The sequence below is a fragment of the Aspergillus fumigatus genome, chromosome 1 (assembly GCF_000002655.1).
Source record: "Aspergillus fumigatus Af293 chromosome 1, whole genome shotgun sequence".
Classification (NCBI taxonomy): Eukaryota; Fungi; Ascomycota; class Eurotiomycetes; order Eurotiales; family Aspergillaceae; genus Aspergillus; species Aspergillus fumigatus.
The window spans coordinates 1,478,498-1,497,643 of record NC_007194.1 but is presented as its reverse complement, the minus strand read 5'-3'; the positions used below and the strand labels follow the sequence as shown (position 1 = coordinate 1,497,643).

General features: G+C 52.0%; 7 protein-coding genes across 7 annotated transcripts; 3 read left to right on the top strand and 4 right to left on the bottom strand.

The window, feature by feature from the left end:
- Positions 1-1,261: 1,261 nt before the first annotated feature.
- pdeB (3',5'-cyclic-nucleotide phosphodiesterase PDE2) lies at positions 1,262-4,481 on the top strand (the record flags this gene model as incomplete). Its single annotated transcript, XM_745179.2, has 5 exons — positions 1,262-1,433; positions 1,487-2,087; positions 2,141-2,203; positions 2,256-2,422; positions 2,485-4,481. The coding sequence occupies 5 exons, from the start codon at positions 1,262-1,264 to the stop codon at positions 4,479-4,481; spliced, it is 3,000 nt and encodes a 999-aa protein (XP_750272.2).
- A 767-nt stretch (positions 4,482-5,248) lies between these two features.
- AFUA_1G05220 (SelT/SelW/SelH family protein) lies at positions 5,249-5,948 on the bottom strand (the record flags this gene model as incomplete). Its single annotated transcript, XM_745178.1, has 3 exons — positions 5,249-5,400; positions 5,488-5,647; positions 5,784-5,948. The coding sequence occupies 3 exons, from the start codon at positions 5,946-5,948 to the stop codon at positions 5,249-5,251; spliced, it is 477 nt and encodes a 158-aa protein (XP_750271.1).
- A 215-nt stretch (positions 5,949-6,163) lies between these two features.
- gpgA (guanine nucleotide-binding protein subunit gamma) lies at positions 6,164-8,638 on the bottom strand. Its single transcript, XM_745177.3, has 3 exons — positions 7,203-8,638; positions 7,003-7,060; positions 6,164-6,936 (listed from the first exon to the last, which is right to left on the bottom strand). Exons 1-3 carry the CDS (start codon positions 7,352-7,354, stop codon positions 6,874-6,876), a joined length of 273 nt encoding a protein of 90 aa, XP_750270.2. The 5' UTR covers positions 7,355-8,638; the 3' UTR covers positions 6,164-6,873.
- Positions 8,639-8,668: 30 nt separating this feature from the next.
- tif32 (putative eukaryotic translation initiation factor 3 subunit EifCa) lies at positions 8,669-12,350 on the top strand (the record flags this gene model as incomplete). The annotated part of the gene is made up of 4 exons (XM_745176.3): positions 8,669-9,031; positions 9,115-9,339; positions 9,407-11,781; positions 11,837-12,350. The coding sequence occupies exons 1-4, from the start codon at positions 8,990-8,992 to the stop codon at positions 12,348-12,350; spliced, it is 3,156 nt and encodes a 1,051-aa protein (XP_750269.2). The 5' UTR covers positions 8,669-8,989.
- A 326-nt stretch (positions 12,351-12,676) lies between these two features.
- Positions 12,677-14,752, bottom strand: AFUA_1G05190 (uncharacterized protein). Its single transcript, XM_745175.2, has 2 exons — positions 13,669-14,752; positions 12,677-13,614 (listed from the first exon to the last, which is right to left on the bottom strand). Exons 1-2 carry the CDS (start codon positions 14,388-14,390, stop codon positions 13,029-13,031), a joined length of 1,308 nt encoding a protein of 435 aa, XP_750268.1. The 5' UTR covers positions 14,391-14,752; the 3' UTR covers positions 12,677-13,028.
- A 99-nt stretch (positions 14,753-14,851) lies between these two features.
- Positions 14,852-15,579, top strand: AFUA_1G05180 (peptide alpha-N-acetyltransferase complex B subunit NAT3; the record flags this gene model as incomplete). Its single annotated transcript, XM_745174.2, has 2 exons — positions 14,852-15,104; positions 15,176-15,579. The coding sequence occupies exons 1-2, from the start codon at positions 14,936-14,938 to the stop codon at positions 15,577-15,579; spliced, it is 573 nt and encodes a 190-aa protein (XP_750267.1). The 5' UTR covers positions 14,852-14,935.
- A 408-nt stretch (positions 15,580-15,987) lies between these two features.
- On the bottom strand, positions 15,988-17,371 carry AFUA_1G05170 (MCT family MFS transporter; the record flags this gene model as incomplete). The annotated part of the gene is made up of 2 exons (XM_745173.1): positions 15,988-17,116; positions 17,190-17,371. The coding sequence occupies 2 exons, from the start codon at positions 17,369-17,371 to the stop codon at positions 15,988-15,990; spliced, it is 1,311 nt and encodes a 436-aa protein (XP_750266.1).
- Between the last annotated feature and the right edge of the window lie 1,775 nt (positions 17,372-19,146).

Below are 19,146 nucleotides of genomic sequence, written 5' to 3'. Positions count from 1 at the left end.
TCTATTCTTTTCCACCTCTCATTTCCTACACTTTACCATCGACTACTACGGGGTAGACATACACCATCGCGTTTCCTTTTCCTCCTTTCAACCACTTTATCCTCATTCCACACTAGTGGTTATCCTCCCTTGTCCCGTTACATCAACGTCAATTCTCACCCAGGGAACTCGACTCGTGCGACAATTCCGTCTTTGTCCTCCCCGATAAACAAGACCTGGTTGTTCCAGTTGCCTCTGTGTGCCGTCTCCATTCCGCCTGGCCCTCTCGGAGGCCCATCATGGCATCCTGAGAATCCCCCCCTTCCGATCCAGGAACCTCGAATTTCGCGTCCGTCTCGGCTAGGCGATTCTCGAATACGTTGCGATTCCGACTCTTCGCTTTCTGGTGGATTATCGACCGAACGCGTATTTGTCTAAGACGGCCTTTTGCGAACATCACTGCGGCAATTGGTGCTCCCTCCCGACCGTTTCACCTCGCCGCCCCGACTGCTCTTCTCTTTGATCGATTGATCTTCGTTTGCGATCCGTCGCAGCACATCGTTTTATATACATCTCTCGCTCTCCTTCCTTTCTGGAGCTTTTATATTATTTACAATTCAAAAGTGAGTGCATTGTGATGTGCATGCGCGGATTTTGTCATTGCGGCCAGGCCAGCATTTCTTTTGCGTTGAGGACCAAGAGTGCGGTACTGCAGGGCTCGTCTTGACTCTGGATTGTCTCAGAACGAGACATCTACGCAAGGGACTGCTGTCTTTCCTCGCCCGCAGGACAACAAAACGAAGCCCTAACCTGCCGTGGGAATCTGCAGCGAACAAACTCATTGTTCGGGATTGCGCCGCTGGCGTCGAGGATCGTCATTCTTTTGTTCCCTCATCTGTCTCTGGTTGCAAGGCCCTTACCTTTTTGTCCTCCTTTCGCTTGCATATACAGTCGCACCTGGATCATGGCGACCTTGAGCGCTAATCTAATTTCCACAGAGTTTATAGAATTCTCATTGAACCGAGTCTCTCGTTACAAGATTGCGCCCCGCTCCCATACGGCTCTTCTGTCAACCGCTCTTTTCCTTCCCCCCCCCTATCCCCTTCTACCGGACTCACGCCCGACGATCTTGGTGCCCGCATACCATATGAAACCGAGGCCAGACTGGGCATCTCTTCTTTCCTTCTACCTTCCTTCCTTCCGCTTTTCCTTACGTCTGTGTGAGCCTTTACTCTGAGCCCAGAATCTCCTGGCGATGGGCGTACCCAACCCTGCCGATACTATGGATCGTGTCGAATGTTGCGCAGTATATATCGACGATCGTGTGCAAGAGGAACGATGGGTGGACCGGGATTCGTTTGACCCAACAGCATTCCGCAGCGATACAATTCGTAACGATGAACCTGAATCGTTGCGGTCGGACGTGGCGCTTTTGTTGGAAGTGTGTAAACAAAGTATGCGCTGCCTTCTGCCGCCAATGCTTCTCCGGATGCTGACTGAATCGCAGTATACCTCTGTCATGTCGGGACGTCTCTCGCTGCCAAACTCGCTGAGCTCTCCGATAGTGCCAGCAGTAAATGCACACCCATTTTCGCTTTTTTCGACATTGAACTTGGTCACAGCGAGGACTCTGTTCGGGATCGTCGCAAAGCCAGTCGCGCTTCGTGGCCGGATGCGGGACCTCCGTCTCCGACATCTATTCGCCGCGGCTTCACCTTCTCCGCTCAATCCGACTCCTCCTACGGCTTGCAGTTGCTCTCAGGGGTATCTGCAGACATTCAAGTCTCCGAGATCCCAAACCTGATCATACCGATCGCAGTCTTGCGCCACTCCCCCAACGAACCGACCAGCGATCCTACATCGCAACCGTCGGCCACGCCCCTTTCCAATCCGCAGCAGATTTCCAAATGCTTAGATGCAGGTGCCGTTGACGTTCTCTCAACACCACTTGACAGGTCAAGAGTGCAAGGCTTGATAGTCCATGCCTATCGAGTGCGCAAGTCGGCGCGCCGGGAACAATCTCGCTTCCTCGCCAGGAAGAAGTCGCGGAAACAATCATGGGTGGGCGTTCATGATGAGCAACCGTATGCCTACTTGAGAGAGGCGATGTAAGTGTATTCAACACATTGCTGCAGCCGCAATGCTAATTTATTCTTCATAGGGTATCCAAACTCATGAAGGGTATTTGCAACCCCGAGGAAGTCATTGAAGAGTTCCAGGACAGGTGCGTTCGCTCTGCCTTTTGAGTTCTCTACCCACCAGCTAATGTGTAAAAGGGACCTGGATGTGAGTCCAGAGCGGCAGAAAGTTGTGAGAAAGCTCATCGGGAGCTGGAACTTCACTGCTCATGAGTTCTCCGAAGACGAACTCGTGTTTGGGGCCTGCGAGATGCTTCAGCATGCTTTCACTCTACCGAACTTAGATCAGTGGCGATTAACACCGTGTAAGTTATTCGTGGGTTTGCTACTGTGATATCTTGACTTATGCAGGACCTTTCTTTCGCAGGTGAACTTCGAACTTTTCTGCTCGCTTGCCGCGCATCGTACAATTCATTTGTCCTCTACCATAATTTTCGACATGCCATTGACGTGCTGCAATCCGTGTTTTGCTTCCTGGTGCATATAGGTGCATTGCCCCCATATGGCTCTGTCGGCCCCAATACTGATTCGCCGTCCTCCATCGCATCTCTCTTGACACCGTTTGACACTTTGACCCTGCTTATTTCCGCAATCGGTCACGACGTCGGTCATCCCGGAGTCAACAATTTCTTCTTAGTCAAGCTCAATGCTCCGTTGGCACAGCTATACAATGATAATTCGGTCCTGGAGGCTTTCCACTGCGCTGCATTCTCACAGATCCTGCGACGCCACTGGCCTGCCGCTTTTAAGGATAGACAACTTCGGAAACTGCTCATCAGTTCGATCCTGGCGACCGACATGGGCGTACATCAGAAGTTTATGGAACGGTTGGGCTCTCTGCAGGAGAAGTTCTACGCGAATGGCAAGTCTGTCGATGGCTGGAAGCCGCAGGATATTGAAATTTATAAAACACTTGTCTGTGGCCTTTTGATCAAGTGTGCCGACATCAGTAATGTGGCACGGCCGTGGGATATCGCCGAGAAATGGACCAGGATTCTACAGGAAGAATTTGCCAATCAGGGAGAGATGGAGCGCGAGGTAGGCATGGAAACTGCGTTGTTCGGTGGTCCACCGGAGCTGGGAAACGTCTACAAGCTCGCCACCGGTCAGATCGGGTTCATGTCTATCTTTGCTCTCCCTCTCTTCGAGGGCGTGTCGGACCTTCTGCCTGAGCTGCGATTCACGGTCGAGCACATCCGGACCAACCAGACTCGCTGGCACTTTCTGGCCGATATGGAGAAAAGGAAGCAGTCGCTGCTAGACCCGCGTTTTGAGGGCGGCCTTTCCCCTCGCTCGCAGAGCCCTGCCGCGAGTTTCAAAGGTCTGCGTGCACCGTTGAATGAGAGTTCTGCCAGGTCGGCGCTGGACCCTGACGACCCTGCGACGCAGCGACGCGAAGCAACCGGCGACTACTTTGGGACGGCTGAATCATCCCCGAATGATTACAATGAGAACACCATCAGTCCTGTCGTGTCGCCAGACACCCCAGGCCCATCGATGGATATCACAGGCAGTCCGATACCGTTCGTGCCTTCTCGGAAATCCTCCAGTGCTGTCCCCGACCTCGCTACGCCATCGGTATCCGGCACGTCTCCTGACGCGGATGGATCCGAGCATGCTGGAGATTTCGAAAGGCAGACTGGTCAAAACTCCAGACGCTCTTCGGAGGACGCGGTTCTCAGTGCGGTCATCCTTGCCAACACGTCCGATGACCCGAATCGCGCCAACTCCCGTCACAGAAGTGGTGAATCCACTGAAAGAGAAGCAGAGCGACCGAGCAGTTCTCGGCAGGGACCGCAGGGGCATCGTCGCCACCACGCTAACACGAACTCGACCGGACGCGGCTCAGGTGCACCGAACTCGCAGCGGAACAGTTGCACGCGCACCCACAGCTTGAGCACATATAGCAATACCATGACGCCCATTTCTCCAGCCACCAATGCCACCAGTTTCGTCACTGTCGATGACAGGGACGAGAAGGGGCATTCCCGCGAACACATCAGAGACGAGCACGACGAGTCTGACGGTGCACGGCCCGGTTCATCGAAACAGTACTCCGTCGGCGAAGGGCGTTCGGAGGGTGACACCCATTTCAGCGATACCAACACCTCTCATTCACACCTGGATGATGGAAGAAAGAGTCCCATCACCACTTTCGTAGTGGGGAACGGGTCCAACAGCCCCGCGCATTCTACAACCACCACACCGAGTGTCAAGAATGAGGCGCATCCCACTTGGGATGACCCAACTGCTGGTGAGCAGCCTCCACGCAGGTTGCCGAAACGGCGGAGTCGTCTACGCTTGGCGTTCTGGAAGCGCAAACCGCATCATTCGCATCAGCATGAGCTGAGCGGGGAGACTTGAGCTTACGTTTTCGTTTCGCTTCACCTTCTCCTCGCCTAAATGTTCCTTTCTTGTAGTTTTGTTTCAAGGTGTTTGGCTCCTGGCGATACACGGTTGGACCCGAAATGGAGAAATGACGAAGGACTCACGAATGGTATATCCGCTGACGAACTTGTGCTTATGATGGATTGCATGATTCTACGACTGGGCTTGGACGCTGGGTTAGCTCTACACTCAGTGATATACTTTCTATATTCCGTGGTTAGGCAATGTGCCTTGCCGTCCTCGTTTTAGCACTGCTGCATGACTTGGTAGCCCCCCTTCCGGCTATCCAGTCTCGTTCCTTCTCTGCCACTTTTCTTTACATCCATATTCTTTCGTTCCCATTTTTCCTTATCTTCTTTGCTCTTTTTTTTGGGCAATCATGATTGATTCCCAACGATGCAACGCAGACCGGCTGGGATCAGGAAATCAAATTAGAAACGGGGCGTGGGTTGGCGTTTGGAGGATCCAGAGTTCTCCCATGCGTGGACTGAACTGTATCATTTCTTGCTTCTTGTGTCATTCTCTTTGATTCTCATTGTCATCATTTCACCATATCACGATACATATCGACCCGGTTAGCCAACCTGTTTTGAACTTGTCATGCTAGATTCGGCGAGTCGCGTTCAAAGCATTGATTGATATCCGCCTTCTGTCCTGTCCGTCTGACAAGCTCATAATTGATCTTTGATATATAGAGTTGAGAATATAATCCTTCGTCTATCATATCGGTAGCGGTAGCATCACTAAGCCTGACAATCCTCACACTTTTCCGTTTTCTTTTCTTGACTCTGTTGTTGACTATCCCCATGCTCCTTCCTCAAGGCCCGATCTGTATGGCCCAAATCCCTCTGTGGATCAACCACATTCCTCACCCGACTCTTGAGCACCTTGACCTCTATCCAGCATCAGCATCTCAATTCCCATACCAGACACAGCCCGCACACCTATCCTCATCTCCTCGAAAAGAAAAGAGAGTACATACCCGGAAACCCACCATCAACCCTCCGATCCCAGAGCACACTCTCCCGCACCTCCGTCTCAGACAAACTAGTAATACTCACGATAAACGTGCCCCCCGTGCACGGCACAAGAGCAACCTCGCCAAGACTGGTCGAAAACGTCGAGAGAAGTTCCTGGGCGAACTTTTTTCAATCCACGTTAGCATAGCATTAGCAATAAGCATGGTACTTGCGCTTGGACCTGTTTGTTTGGTATCGGGGATCGTGTGCATACTGAATCCGGGTGAAACGAGAAGAAAGGGGGGGGGGGGGGACATACATAAGCGGCTCGGAGCATCCATTTACATTGCGTGCAGTATTTGATTGTGATTCGGGGCAGGGTTGTGGTTGTCGTTGCTGTTGTTGTGGTCGTGGTGGGCGGGGGATTTGTGGTTGTGCTTGAGGATGGTGGGTGTTGTTCGATGGGGGGCGTTGGTTCGGTCATTTCGCTGCACTAGATTTTCACTAGCAGGGATTGCGTTGTTAATCTATGCTCTGTGTAGCTGGACTACGTGGTGATTTGATTATTGACTGGAGAGCTGGTGAGATGCAAAGGTGGTATTTAGTTGCATGAGGTGGTTGATGATGTCAGCGAGTCGGCGGATTTCTGAAATCGCGCATGGTTACGTTGGATGGTTGAGATGAGATACAGGAGTTGGATGCGACTAAGGTAAGACATTGATTGCTGTATTAGAGCTGGAAACCAGCGATTTCTACTTTACAAGATGCTGGGACTTTGCTCTCAGCCTCGACAGCCGAGGAATGTGCTTTTCGAACCCATGAAACACCATCCGTACCAATCACTCACTCACTGCAAACAGAGGAAATATGGCGGAATCACAATCACACGAATCGGGAAACAACAAAGACCAACGTGGATAGAAGAAAAAGTTTTCAAGAGAGAAATAGGGAATATAGAATAGAAGAAGATAATGTCAAGTCGGCGCATCCTCGAATGCACCACGGATAGCTGGACGCTGAGATCAATGATCATCCCTGGGACGATGTGATACGTATGCGACGTATGCTTCGTTCAGTAGTAGTAGGCCTCCCGGAATCTCTGCAAGACCAGCGCGCGTTCCTCCAGTCGACCCGTCATAGCCGCACAATTGCTCACAGACACAGCCGTCACGAGTACCCGGTTTCATTGCTCGGTGGGATGAGGTATTTTCAGTTATCGTCGTGATGATAGAAGCGGGACGCCATGTCGGATCCCAAGAGTCCAAAGATGTCAAAAGTATTAGGCGAAAAGAAGAAAAACGGGGTGGGAAATCATGTCGATGAGGAATAGAAAATCGCGAACAACAGCTTCAAGAACAAGTCGAGCCGTCTTCGATTTCGGAAAGAAAGCGTTCAGTGTCATGACACCATTACATGACCGTGCAGCAGCCTCCCTGCTGCTGAGGAGCATACGGATCCTCGCGCTTGTCAACCTGGGATTGTGTTAGCGCTCCGGCTGCTGATCACTTTTCTTTCACAAATTGACATCAATCGCATACCTGGCCCCATACAGACGGTACCATAAAATCACGAGTATTGTTGCAGTAGTTGATCAACCTGGTCAGGGAACGGAGTGTGAGTATTCGGGTCAAGTGCGGACGGGCGGTCGGCAACTGGATCACAACCATCCCGTCGCTCATGATAGATGAATCGACAGGGACGGTGACAGTTGCCAAGGGAACGCGAATTGGACACTTACGACATGGCAGCCTCAGACACCTTCACCCGAGGACGATCCAGATCCTCCTTTAAGCGAGCATTGAGCTCTGTCAAGCGACGGTACTTGAGATCGGCCACACTCTGCTTCTTGTTCCTGACATCTCCCCCCGACCGCAGCTCGTAGGCAGGCATTTTTCGATTCCAATTTCTGTGAGAACCAAGAGTTCAAGAAGTGACGAGAACAGTTGTAGACAATTCCCTACACGCGACAACGGGGTAGGGAGACCGTGGGGAGTTGCTGAGCCCTGGTGGGTAGGAAGTCTGGGTTGAGGAGAAGCTTTGGCGCGCTGAACTGGAGAGTAAGGGGAATCCGGAAAAAGCGGGCGGAGTGACCACAAAAAAGGGAGGGGATTAACTGAACAGCCAACTGTCGACTCTGAAAGAGTGAGAGGGCGAGAGGATCAGCGGTAGGAAACGAATGGACTTAGTGGGAAATTAAGGAAAGGAAAATAATAATAATAGAAGAAAAAAAAAAAAGAGTAGAGGAAGAGTAGAGTAGTATCAGAAGACGAAGGACGACAAAGAAGAAAATGGAGGGAGAAATTAAGACCCTCCTATTGGAGAGGGACGGGGGAAGGACTACTATGATTATTACTAGCAATCTAGCACCTGCGGGAAAGACACCAGGAGGAGAGTAGAATCAGTAGTCAGTATTAATAATGTTGAGAATGTTAAGCCAAGTCCACTCTCGCAAGAACAGACAGTTTCCGACTCTGTGGGATGGACTGATGGTGCTCCGTACTGACTCCAAAGTAGATAGTGAAACCCCTGAGAGCAATGGTGTGGTGCGCCGGACAATGGTCTTATTTAAACTTTGAACAGTCTGGACGCATTGGTTCTTCTGCTGAAAGCGACGGTATCAGAAAGATTGGACATTTGAGGCTCCTTGAAACAGATCGAGAATGTGTATCATCTCGAGTCTACATACATCCATCTACGATTTGATGCTTTTCTGATGTATGGACTGTCCATGTTGAAGTATCTCACGTGGACCCCTCATCAGCGGCTGGAATGTAAGAATGTATCAGAACTGTCCTTAATGTACCTTACAATACGGAGTACCTAGGAGTACCTACGGAGCAGTATAGGAGTATCCAATCACGTGATTTTGGCGCATCTTACCCGTTGGTCAACCCTGCATATCAACAAAGTACATGCTTGATAGGCTCAGGTTGATCGGAAGTACGGAGTGGAGTATTTAGATTCGAAGTTCGGATACAATGTAATCTGTATCTACGGAGTAGAGAGAGCTAATATCTCAAACGATCGTCCAGGTTGCTCTCCGTCCACACGTGGTTCAGAAGCCAGTTGACTCGTGAAGCAGGAACGATTCGAAAGAAACCCATTGTTCTCCAACGAATGGAGGATTCAGATCATCCAAGATGAGCATCCTCAATGTCTGATGTATGACTCTGTCTATGTTGCTCAAGAGGGGGGAGTGTGCCTTTTGTACTGTCTACTCAATCACGTGATCACGGTCGCTTATCCCAAAGTGGGATCGCAGTTGCGCCTGTTTTTTTCGTGATTCTCCCACAACGACGCTTCGCTGCCGCCCTCACTTTCTTTCTGGCCGACCGTCGCGTGGCAGCATCATCATCAAGAAAAGGGCCTTTTTTACACTGTGGAACAGTGCTGCCCGCCCGTCGTTGTGCGATTTGCTATTTTTTTCGCCTCGAGATTTCTCCAGCCTCGATCCAAGAAGCCTCTGCGTGCCAAACAATTTTCACCGATATCATCTTTTGAAACCCACAGGGTCCATCGCCCACCATGCCACCTCCACCCCATATCAAACCGGAAAATGTCCTGAAAGTGAGTGGTGATCTTGGAAACTACCATCGGTGGGATTCTATAACTCAGGGACTGGCAACTGACCTTGTGTTCTCTCACTGCAGCGGGCTCAGGAACTTATCGCCGTGGGCCAGGCTCCCGCCGCCCTCAATGTCCTCCACGAACATGTCACCTCTAAGAGGACGCGGAGCAGCCCGATCGCCTCTCTCGAACCTGTCATGCTCCTTTTCGTTGAATTGTGTGTCGATCTTCGCAAAGGAAAGGCTGCCAAGGATGGTCTCTACCAGTACAAGAACATCGCCCAGAACACCAACGTGGGAACCATCGAGGTAGGCTCAGAACTTTTTCTGATTTGTGATGTGATTTGCAGCGGCTGATATTTGTGCTGCAAAATAGGTCGTCCTCAAGAAGTTCATCGAACTCGCCGAGAAGAAGGTGACCGAGGCCCAGGCCAAGGCCGACGAGATCCAGTCCTCTCTGGAGTCCGCTGCCCCATCGTCCAACGTCGAGGATCTGGAAGCGATCGAGACCCCCGAGACCATCTTGCTTGCTACTGTTTCTGGCGAACAATCTCGCGACCGAACCGACCGCGCTGTTGTCACTCCGTGGCTCAAGTTTCTCTGGGAGACCTACCGTACCGTCCTGGAGATCTTGAAGAACAATGCTCGCCTTGAGGTCATGTACCAGACCACCGCCCTGCAAGCCTTCCAGTTTTGCCTCAAGTACACCCGCAAGACCGAGTTCCGCCGTCTTTGCGAGCTGCTCCGTAACCACGTCCAGAACGCCGCCAAGTACTCCGCTCAGATGCACGCTATCAACCTCAGCGATCCCGACACCCTGCAGCGCCATCTTGACACCCGCTTCCAGCAGCTGAATGTTGCCGTGGAGCTGGAGTTGTGGCAGGAGGCTTTCCGCAGCATTGAAGACATTCACACTCTTCTCAGCCTTAGCAAGCGCCCCGCCAAGAACGTCATGATGGCTAATTACTACGAAAAGCTTGCACGGATCTTCCTCGTCAGCGAGAACTATCTTTTCCATGCCGCCGCTTGGAACCGCTACTACAACCTTCTCCGCCAGTCCGCCGCTGCGCTCGCCGCAGGCCAGGGCACCAAGAAGGAGAACCCCTCGGTGACCGAGGCTGACATGACCAAGGCCGCTTCCTTTGTCCTTCTGTCTGCTCTGTCGATCCCCGTCATCAGCACCTCCCGCTCTCGAGGCGCCTTGGTCGATGTCGATGAGGCCCGCAAGAACAAGAATGCCCGTCTGACCAACCTGCTCGGTATGGCTCAGCCACCCAGCCGTGCGGTGCTTTTCCGGGATGCTCTTAATAAGGGCCTGCTCAAGCGTGCTCGTCCTGAAATTCGGGATCTCTACAACATCCTCGAGGTTGACTTCCACCCTCTTTCCATCTGCAAGAAGATCACCCCCATCCTCAAGCAAATCGGTGCCGATCCCGAGATGGAGAAGTACGTCCTGCCCCTGCAGCAGGTCATCCTCACCCGTCTCTTCCAGCAGCTGTCCCAGGTTTACGAATCCGTCGAGCTCAAGTTTGTCTACGAGCTTGCACAGTTCCCCGATCCCTTCCAGATCACCCCGGCCATGATCGAGAAGTTCATCATGAACGGATGCAAGAAGGGCGACCTCGCTATCCGCGTCGACCATACTGCAGGTGTTTTGACCTTCGACACCGATATCTTCTCTTCCGCCAAGGCTCTGCATTCCGGCAGCGCCGCCGGTTCTGCTGAGAGCGAGGTCGGCTCGGTGCAGCGTCTTCAGAACACCCCTGCTGAAATCGCCCGCCTGCAGCTCACCCGTCTCGCCAAGACCCTGCACGTCACATGCATGTACGTCGATCCTTCTTATAACGAGGCCCGTATCCAGGCCAAGAAGGCTGCCCAGGCCCGCGCCGAGGCTGGTGCTGCCAAGGAGCACGAGGAGACCCTTGCCCGCCGTGTCCTCATCGAGAAGAAGAAGGAAGCTGCCACCGATGCTTTGCAGCGCAAGCAGAGAGAGGAGGAGACCCGCAAGCGTATTCGTAATCAGCAGCTGCAAGAGGCTGAGAAGCAGAGACTGCTTGACGAGCAGCGGGAACGCGAAAAGAAGCGTCTGAGGGATGAACAGGAGCGCATCCGCCAGCAGGAGCTCAAGAAGCAGCTTGAGGAGCTTAAGAGTGGTGTCAAGGGCATCGACATCAGCGAGATTGACCTGGAGGACCTGGATGCCAACCGGCTGCGCGCCATCAAGCTTGCCCAGCTCGAGAAGGAGAAGAACGAGCTCAACGAGCGCATCCGCACCACTGCCAAGCGTATCGATCACCTGGAGCGTGCTTTCCGTCGCGAGGAGTTGAAGCACATTCCCGAGGACTACGAAGCCCAGAAGAAGCGTGACATGGAGCTTTACGAGGCCATCAAGGCCGAGACTCTAAAGGAAGCCGAGGAGAAGCACAAGGAGGCGGTTGCCCTTAAGCACCGTCTCAGCCGCCTTGTTCCCGTCTTCTCCAGCTTCCGCAAGGAGGTGTCGGAGAAGCGCCACGAAGAGTTTGAGAAGCGCCGCAAGGCCGCCGAGCGGGAGTTTGAGGCCAAGAAGAAGCAGCGTATCAAGGAAGTTCAGGAGCGCCGCCGTCGCGAGAGGGCCGAGCGTGAGGCAGAAGAGCGCCGCAGAAAGGAGGAAGAAGAGCGGGCCAAACGCGAAGAGGAAGAACGTATCGCCAAGGAAGAGGAGCGCAGACGCATCTTGGCTGAAGAGAAAGCCAAACGTGAGGAAGAGAGAAAGTCTGTCTCCCCCAGTTCTATCAATTTGTCCTAATGGTACTAACTTACAATACAGGAGACTCGACGAGATTGCTCAGCGGCAGAAGCAGCGTGAGGAGGAAGCCGAGGCTCGCCGTGCGGCTAGAAAGTCTGGCCTCGCAGAACCTCCCACCCGTGCTGCTGAGCTCGAGCGGCCCGTTGAGCGGACAGCTCCTCGCCTTAACCTCGTTTCTCGTACTGGCAGTGGCCCTAGCTGGAGAGAGCGCCAGGCTGCCAAGGAGGCTGCCGGCGCTGCCCCTGCCCCTGCCGCCGCGGAGGCACCTAAGGAAGAGGTCCAGCTTCCTCGCAGAACCGGCGGATACGTCCCCCCTCACCTCCGCTCTGGAGCCAACGCCTCGCCCGCTACTCCTCCCTCGAATGGTCCTGCCCCCGAGAAATACGTTCCCCGTCACATGCGCGAATCCAGCTCCTCCCAACCCCCCTCCCGCACACAGACTCCCCCCGCCGCCGCTCCTGCCAGCTCCGACAAGCCTGAGGCCTCCCCCGCCCCTCAGAAATGGGTTCCCCGGTGGAAGCAACAACAGCAGTAGAGCTAGCGCTGCAAAGCAAGCCCTTGTCTGTTGAATCTTCAAAATAAAATCTGAACGCAAAAAACGGTTCTAGCTGCTGAAACGTGTAAAGGGGTTTACTTCGAGATCCTTTGGAGGGCTCATACCCCTCGTGTGCATTCTCTCCCTCTCTCTTTTAATATTAACGGTGTCTCTGCTACCTTGTCTGGTTGTTCTTCTCATGTTTCATGAATCTAGGGACTGGGGACTTCTCTCCCCTTTCTTCTCTGGGTAGCCATCATGTCTGTTGTTGACTGCATTATGTCCCATAAACGAAGTCCAGGTTTTCCCGTCTATATCTTACGTCAGACGACTTTTGTTGGATGAATAATGCAGGAAGAATATGATTTTCATCATCTTATTTCCATACCATGTGGTCTTGCTGTAGCTCGTGTTCGTAATCAGGCTTCTCTCATTGTGTTCATGCGAAAATCGTTACGGGGTAGACTTAGGAATCAACCTACGCACAGGAAGGAAATATTAGAACAAATGCATAGACAACATTTCTGATAGAAGAAATCTATATATCTTTGGAGGAAGAGAAAGAATGAAGAAGGGGTATGTTGCAGGCTACGAAGAAACCCATAAATAAGGACATATGGACAAGATTTGAAATCGATGTACGGTGTCAAAAGATACAAGGATGAGGAAGTAGCTGGCTCATGCAGCGGCCATCTCCGCCCCAGCAGCAGCAACAGCCGCCGCACCAAAGAGCCTCTCCCTCCATTCCCCGCAAACGGCCTCGAACCCACTGACGACGTCCCGACAGACGCGGCCAGCTTCGCGGTCTCGCAGCCGACGGTCCCAGTCCCCTTTTTCGATCCACCGGGTAGCTTCTTCACGGCCTTCCTCCTCACGGCGCAGCTCGGCGACAAGTTCCCGCGCCGACCGCAGTCGTCGCGAGGCGGTTGCAGTTAGCTGCCGCGATTCGTAGAGTGTGTCGCTCAGGCCACGGAGGGACAGCGTGAGGTCCGTGGTTTGCGCGATTAGAGTCTGGAGGCAGACGAGTGGGTTCAATGAGGGCGACTGAGAAGGTGTGGTTGGTCTGGAGGAGTGGCGTGGCTGACTGGGGAACGGGTAGGGAAGGTGAGGCAAAAGGCCTTCGTCAATGAGTGGGATCAGCTCGTCGATTGCGTTCGGAGAGAGGAGCGGATAGGGGGAGATGAGAAGAGGGTGGGTGAGGGTCTGGAGCGTTCTAGTCTGGTGGGTTAAGTGCGAGGTGATGGAGGTGTGTGCTGTTATTAGTCTGCGGAGGTCAGTAAATGCTTAGGAGTTCATACAACTCAAGAAGGCGACGTACCTCATGGCGTTGTTTTCGATCCCGCTCTGGCTCCCTAGGTCCCGGAGCGTCTCAACAACACGTTTAATGACATGATCGTTCTCACTGCCATTGTTCTCGATCCCTCGCCGGACTAAGCTTTCGATGTCAGCCATTTGCCCCTCCAGACTAGGCGGTATGTCTGCCGCTTCCTCGAAATCCGACTCGTTTCCATAGTCGGAGCCGTCGTATTGCGATTCGTGTCGCCGGTGATTTCGTTGGCTGCCGTTGCGAGCTTTGACCCGAGGCGGTTGCAGCGAGGCATGGCCTGGCGCGTAACTTGACAAGGGTGATCGCGGTCCCATACTGTAGTCGTCCTCTCCGTCACTCCTGGTTGTGCCTTGTAGGTCCCCCGATGCATTGTCCTGACCAGAGACATAGCCATAACCCCCTTCGTCTTCTTCATCCCACGCGTCCGCGAGTTCGTCTGCAAGGTTTCCCAGCCCCCCTGCGGCGTCTGCAGGGCCTCCGAAGTCACCTGATAGCCTGTACGACCCGTTCATGGCTTGCGCATTCCGCAGGCGGGGCTCCACTGGCGAAGGGGGCGCTGAGGAACGAGGGGTCCGGGGCGATTGTGTAGGACTTTGAGAGAAACCATTGGGAGCGTAGGATCCGGGGGAGATGGGGTCGAAATCAAGGTTGGAGGACTGGCTGTGACTATGGCGGTGAGATAGCCTCAGGGGGGATGGTGGGATGGCCGGCATAATGCAAGTCGGTTGGAAGAGGGTTGAGAATCCCACGTGGGATTGTGACGAGGAATGCGGACAGCAGTCAACTAAGAATCACTCCTTAGGGTTCTTGACGTCCCGACAGACCAACTTTGTTGGTTTATTTCTCAGGATTGAAGGCTCCTGTATCGCCAAATGTCGATCGCGGAATGAGCTGGACGCGGGCAGGGGCCACACGGAGAAGAGGAAATAACAAGACAGGAGGTCTCAATAATCGTAGCATCACCAGGATGCTGGAAGAGTAGAAGAAAAGACAAGAGAATGGATGAATCTCATGACACAAAAGAATGAATCTCTCAATAAGAATAATAAAGAATGATGATGATGCAAAAGATGGCAACCTACTGTCAACAGAGGGATAAACAGCCGCTCTTCCCGTGACCGCCAAAGCCCCAATCAGATCGTTTTGGTTCCCATCAGCTTCAGTATTTCACTTTCACCCCACACCACCAAAAGCAAAAGCTTTACTTCTCCTGACCTTGCCAACGGCAATTGATGGTCATTTCCTATAAAAAGCGAAAATGAGTTCCATCCGGCGCGTGTCCCCAACGGACCTCCTCTCCCTCAACCTCACCAACCTCGACCCATTGACCGAAAACTACGACCTGGGCTTCTACCTCAACTACCTCATGCGATGGCCTTCACTCTTCAGCGCTGTCAAAGATCGCACAGAAGGCATAGTCGGATACAGTACGTGCAAAAATCATCGCAGCCATACCACCTCTGCAAGACCCTCGCATCGCTAATGAAATCAAAAACAGTCATGGGCAAACTCGAGGAACAACATCCTTCAATGCGCCACTCCGAACACTACACCCCCTGGCATGGACACATCACCGTGCTGACCGTTGCCCCAGCCTGGCGACGTCTAGGTCACGCGCGCCGCCTGACAGAGCGTCTCGAGCACGGCTCCGACATCAACGATGCCTGGTTTGTGGATCTGTACGTGCGCGCGGGGAATAAGGTCGCTGTGGGAATGTACAAGGGGATGGGATACTCTGTTTTCCGGCGTGTGGTCAATTACTACAGCGATGATCCGACAGGGATGTCGGATTCGGGCGAGGATGCGTTCGATATGCGCAAACCGTGCAGTCGGGATAAGAATTTGCAGCATATACGCGAGAATGGCGAGGAGTTTCTGGTAAATCCGGAGGATGTTTCATAGGACGTAACATTTGTCTTTATGTTTGAGCGGGCTGTGGTGCTTGATGCGGTCGATTTAGCTTCCTGGCGTTGGGGAGTTATACTATGTCTTTCTGCGGCAATATGGATTCGAAAAGCATGGGACGATGATAGACGAAATCACTTTTATTCTCCCGTTGAGGATAATGCTAGACCCTATCATGCATGGTGTATGTATGATACGATTTTGAAAAACCCATCCGATATGAACAACTGTTTACGATGCAAACCCGACAGCAAAGCCCGCAATTTCGCTCTATAATGCAATACTGATCTATGACCCCGAAATCGACGATGCATCCGTGACATGTACCGATTATTACGATATGTGCTTTTAATAAGCCACAAACGCTTCGCATAAGTCGTGCAACGTTCATGACACTGGTGGCTATCATGCTCTGACAAGTAACCGGGGCCCAGTGCGTGAGAATCGCAGGGCTGCAAAAATGGCGGCAGCAGTGATGATGCAGCAAGCGGTAAAGAGCTGAACCCCGAGATAATTATGGGTATTACTCAAGATAGCTCCACCAATTGGTGTTCCGATCAGCAAGCCGATTGAGGTCGTGGCAAAAATCATGCCCAGACGAGTACCCAGGTCGCGGATATCTTTCGTCAACGTGACCATGACTACCGGCGGGAGTGAGACAAACCCACCGGAGAAGAGACCGTACAGGACGGAGAGAACAATGATGCCGGGCACATTGTGCACACCAATCCAGGCAAAGGCCAGAACTGCCGTAACTGTGACAGCTGGCGTCAGCATGTTAAGTGGGCCGGTGTGATCAGCAACGAAGTTGGGAAAGATTCGCCCCACGGTAGAGCCCGCATTGAGCATGGAGAGTAGATAGAACCCCAGATTTGCATCGACGATTCCGGTGTCGATGGCATAGGACTGCACGTAAAATAGGAAGTTATAGAAGCCCAGGAAGCCCAGAAACATGGCAACGGCAAACATCACGAATGCTGGGTCTTTAAAGGCAGACAGCTGGACCAACTTGCGTTTCTCGGTAGGCAGAAATCGCATGCGCATGAGAGATAGGGAGACACAGCAGGTTCCGAAAGCTACGAAGCCCAGTGCGCGAGTCGCCCACGCAAACCCAATTTGGTCCTGTAGCTTATTGAACATTATCGGATAGACCACGCCCCCAATACTGCTGCCTGACGCCGCCAGTCCGTTGGCTAAACCTCGCTTCTGCTTGAAGTACTGAGGCAGAATAGCAACCGAGGGAACGAACAGGCATCCAGCAGCCAGGCCGATACAGACTCCTTGACCGAGGATCAAGTGCCAATACTGTGAAGAAATACTGGCCATCATCAAGCCAAATGGGAGCACGAAGGTGCCAAATATGACGAGAGCTCGAAAGTATCCTGCATCGAACAACGGGCCGGTCACTACTCCAAAGAGCATCAGAAGAAACGATTGCAGAGATCCAATCCAGGCAATGGATGATGACGAAACATTCGAGAGAAGATTTTGTTCATAGAAAGTCTGGAAAGCGCCCCATGTATTGATCACACCCCTAAGACGACGTAGCGATTAGCGATGCAAAAGAGCAGCCTCAACGAATGCCATGCATTCACAAATGTACCTACCAGGAGTTGAAGAATAGGAAGAATGATCCAAGGACCTGCAGCCATGCCAGGGCACCTGTGTCGAAGGTTGGCTCTTCTAGGTTTTTCTCTTCTGGCTGCTGTTCTGGTGTGCGCATGTTGCTCTCATCGTTGTTGCTGTTCACCGAGGGCGCAACGGCCTTCTCCCCCGCATGTGCCCTCATCCCCACTGCCTGTTCTTCTAGATGGCAATACCGTATAAATCGGACTCAGCGCGCGAACAACCACAACCGATTTTCTGTGTAGCGGAGATGTGATGGTGAGCTATGCAAAAAGGGTATGTATAGTCAAAAGGCCGCATAGAAATGCAAACTGAAGACCGACGATCAATTGATTCAAGCGGACGAAGTTGATTCAGATCAACAATCGCCCAACTCCTGTCAGTTCTATAGACATGCGATATGGGGGAAAAACAGCAGATGCGCAACACACAAAATTTATATGCGATTAGGATTTATCAGCAACCCTTCGAGTCAGCGGGGCAACTAAGAAAGCCCAAGCTTGCCAGCCAGAGGCCTGATAGGACAGACCATTGGGACTGCGGCTATCAAAGGAGATCCACTGTGAGCCGGTCCATACGTACTGACTACCGCTAGAAGCCTGAACGACTCATCCTTTTCCTTGGGGTAACTCCGAAGGTTTTCTCCATTCGAGCAACACTGGCCAGCCGCTAAGGCTGGTGGATAACCGAGGGACCAGGGCCCACTGACTACCAAAGTCGATAGTGAACTTCGGCGTTAAAGACAAGTCAAGCAATATAATCATATGCTTCTGCATAAGATCCGCTGTAACTCTGACTCATAATCAGATGAGATAGTTAGCAATTAGGACGAGCCAGGGTAACTATGGAGACCCGGGGCGCCTAACATATGGATAACGTGACGTGCCGAGTGCCGACTTAACCAGCGGGGAAAGACCATGCTTCATGATGATGGTTTGCGGCTTGAGGGTTATTAATAATAGAAACGAGGCATATCAGATTGTGCCCCAACAGTAGCCTTAGATGCTGCTGGACACAAATATAAAGTTCCCCTGGTCAAGTTGAAATTCGGAACTGACGAGGGACTGAAGTGAGTATTGACTCAATTGAAACCACCTGGAAGAAAAAGAACACAGCAATGAAAGAAATAGGGAGTAGATAGGGTAAGACTTCACTTGCAAGGGGAATGTGGATCTCCAACTCGGGGGCTGTGCGGCACACTCCGAAAGACCGCGTCCACGTTTTCCCGCATATTCGATCTCCGAGACTTTGTCTGCCAGAGCCGAGCCAGATCATTCGAAAGCATGAAACAGACTTCTAGCTTCGCATTTGCAGTTATGGAGAGATAACAGAGAGGATGCAAAATTATGTACGTTCGTGGCCGGCAATCGTAGTAGCATCTGTACGGGTCAAGAATATGAGTACTACGTAGAAACATTCTGTTGACTTGCCCTAGTGCTCATCACGTGATGTTTGGATCTCACATTAAGCTCCTTTTGGAAGAAGGCCTCAAGTTATTAGCAAAAGTACAAACAACCGATGAGCTACTTTTAGATCTTATCATTGTAAAGCTCATCAAGCTCAAGATCACTGAGGTCAGGGGAAGATACAGAGTTGCCATTTACTCATTTGTCGCAACGCGTGCTCCAGCATGCAAAAGAGCAAGAGAAATGGAGGTTTCGTACACTTCAGGGAGAACTGTCCTGTACTCTTCACCTTTCACATCATTCGTTCGGTGTCCATTATGTTTTGCTCTATATCGTCAAATGGTTATGCTCGAGGATCGTGAGCGCAGGCTTCGAGAAAGTACATAGAGCACACATTTTGTTGGAAAGACAGGAGACTGATTGAGAACTTCAGGTGTTTGTGGAGGTGGGTAAACATTTAGGGCCATCGAATTGAACGTAACAGTTTTTTTTTTCATATTCTATCCACCAAAGGTAAAGTATAATTCTTTTC

Bases quoted from the DNA above. Each gene is read 5' to 3' on its own strand.
- gpgA (XM_745177.3), bottom strand. From the start codon at position 7,354: ATGCCTGCCTACGAGCTGCGGTCGGGGGGAGATGTCAGGAACAAGAAG. The intron at 7,061-7,202 runs GTAAGTGTCCAA...TTCCCTGACCAG, and splicing joins GTGTCTGAGGCTGCCATGTC to GTTGATCAACTACTGCAACA. The intron at 6,937-7,002 runs GTATGCGATTGA...ACACAATCCCAG, and splicing joins TACCGTCTGTATGGGGCCAG to GTTGACAAGCGCGAGGATCC.
- AFUA_1G05190 (XM_745175.2), bottom strand. From the start codon at position 14,390: ATGCCGGCCATCCCACCATCCCCCCTGAGGCTATCTCACCGCCATAGT. The intron at 13,615-13,668 runs GTACGTCGCCTT...TGACCTCCGCAG, and splicing joins ATCGAAAACAACGCCATGAG to ACTAATAACAGCACACACCT.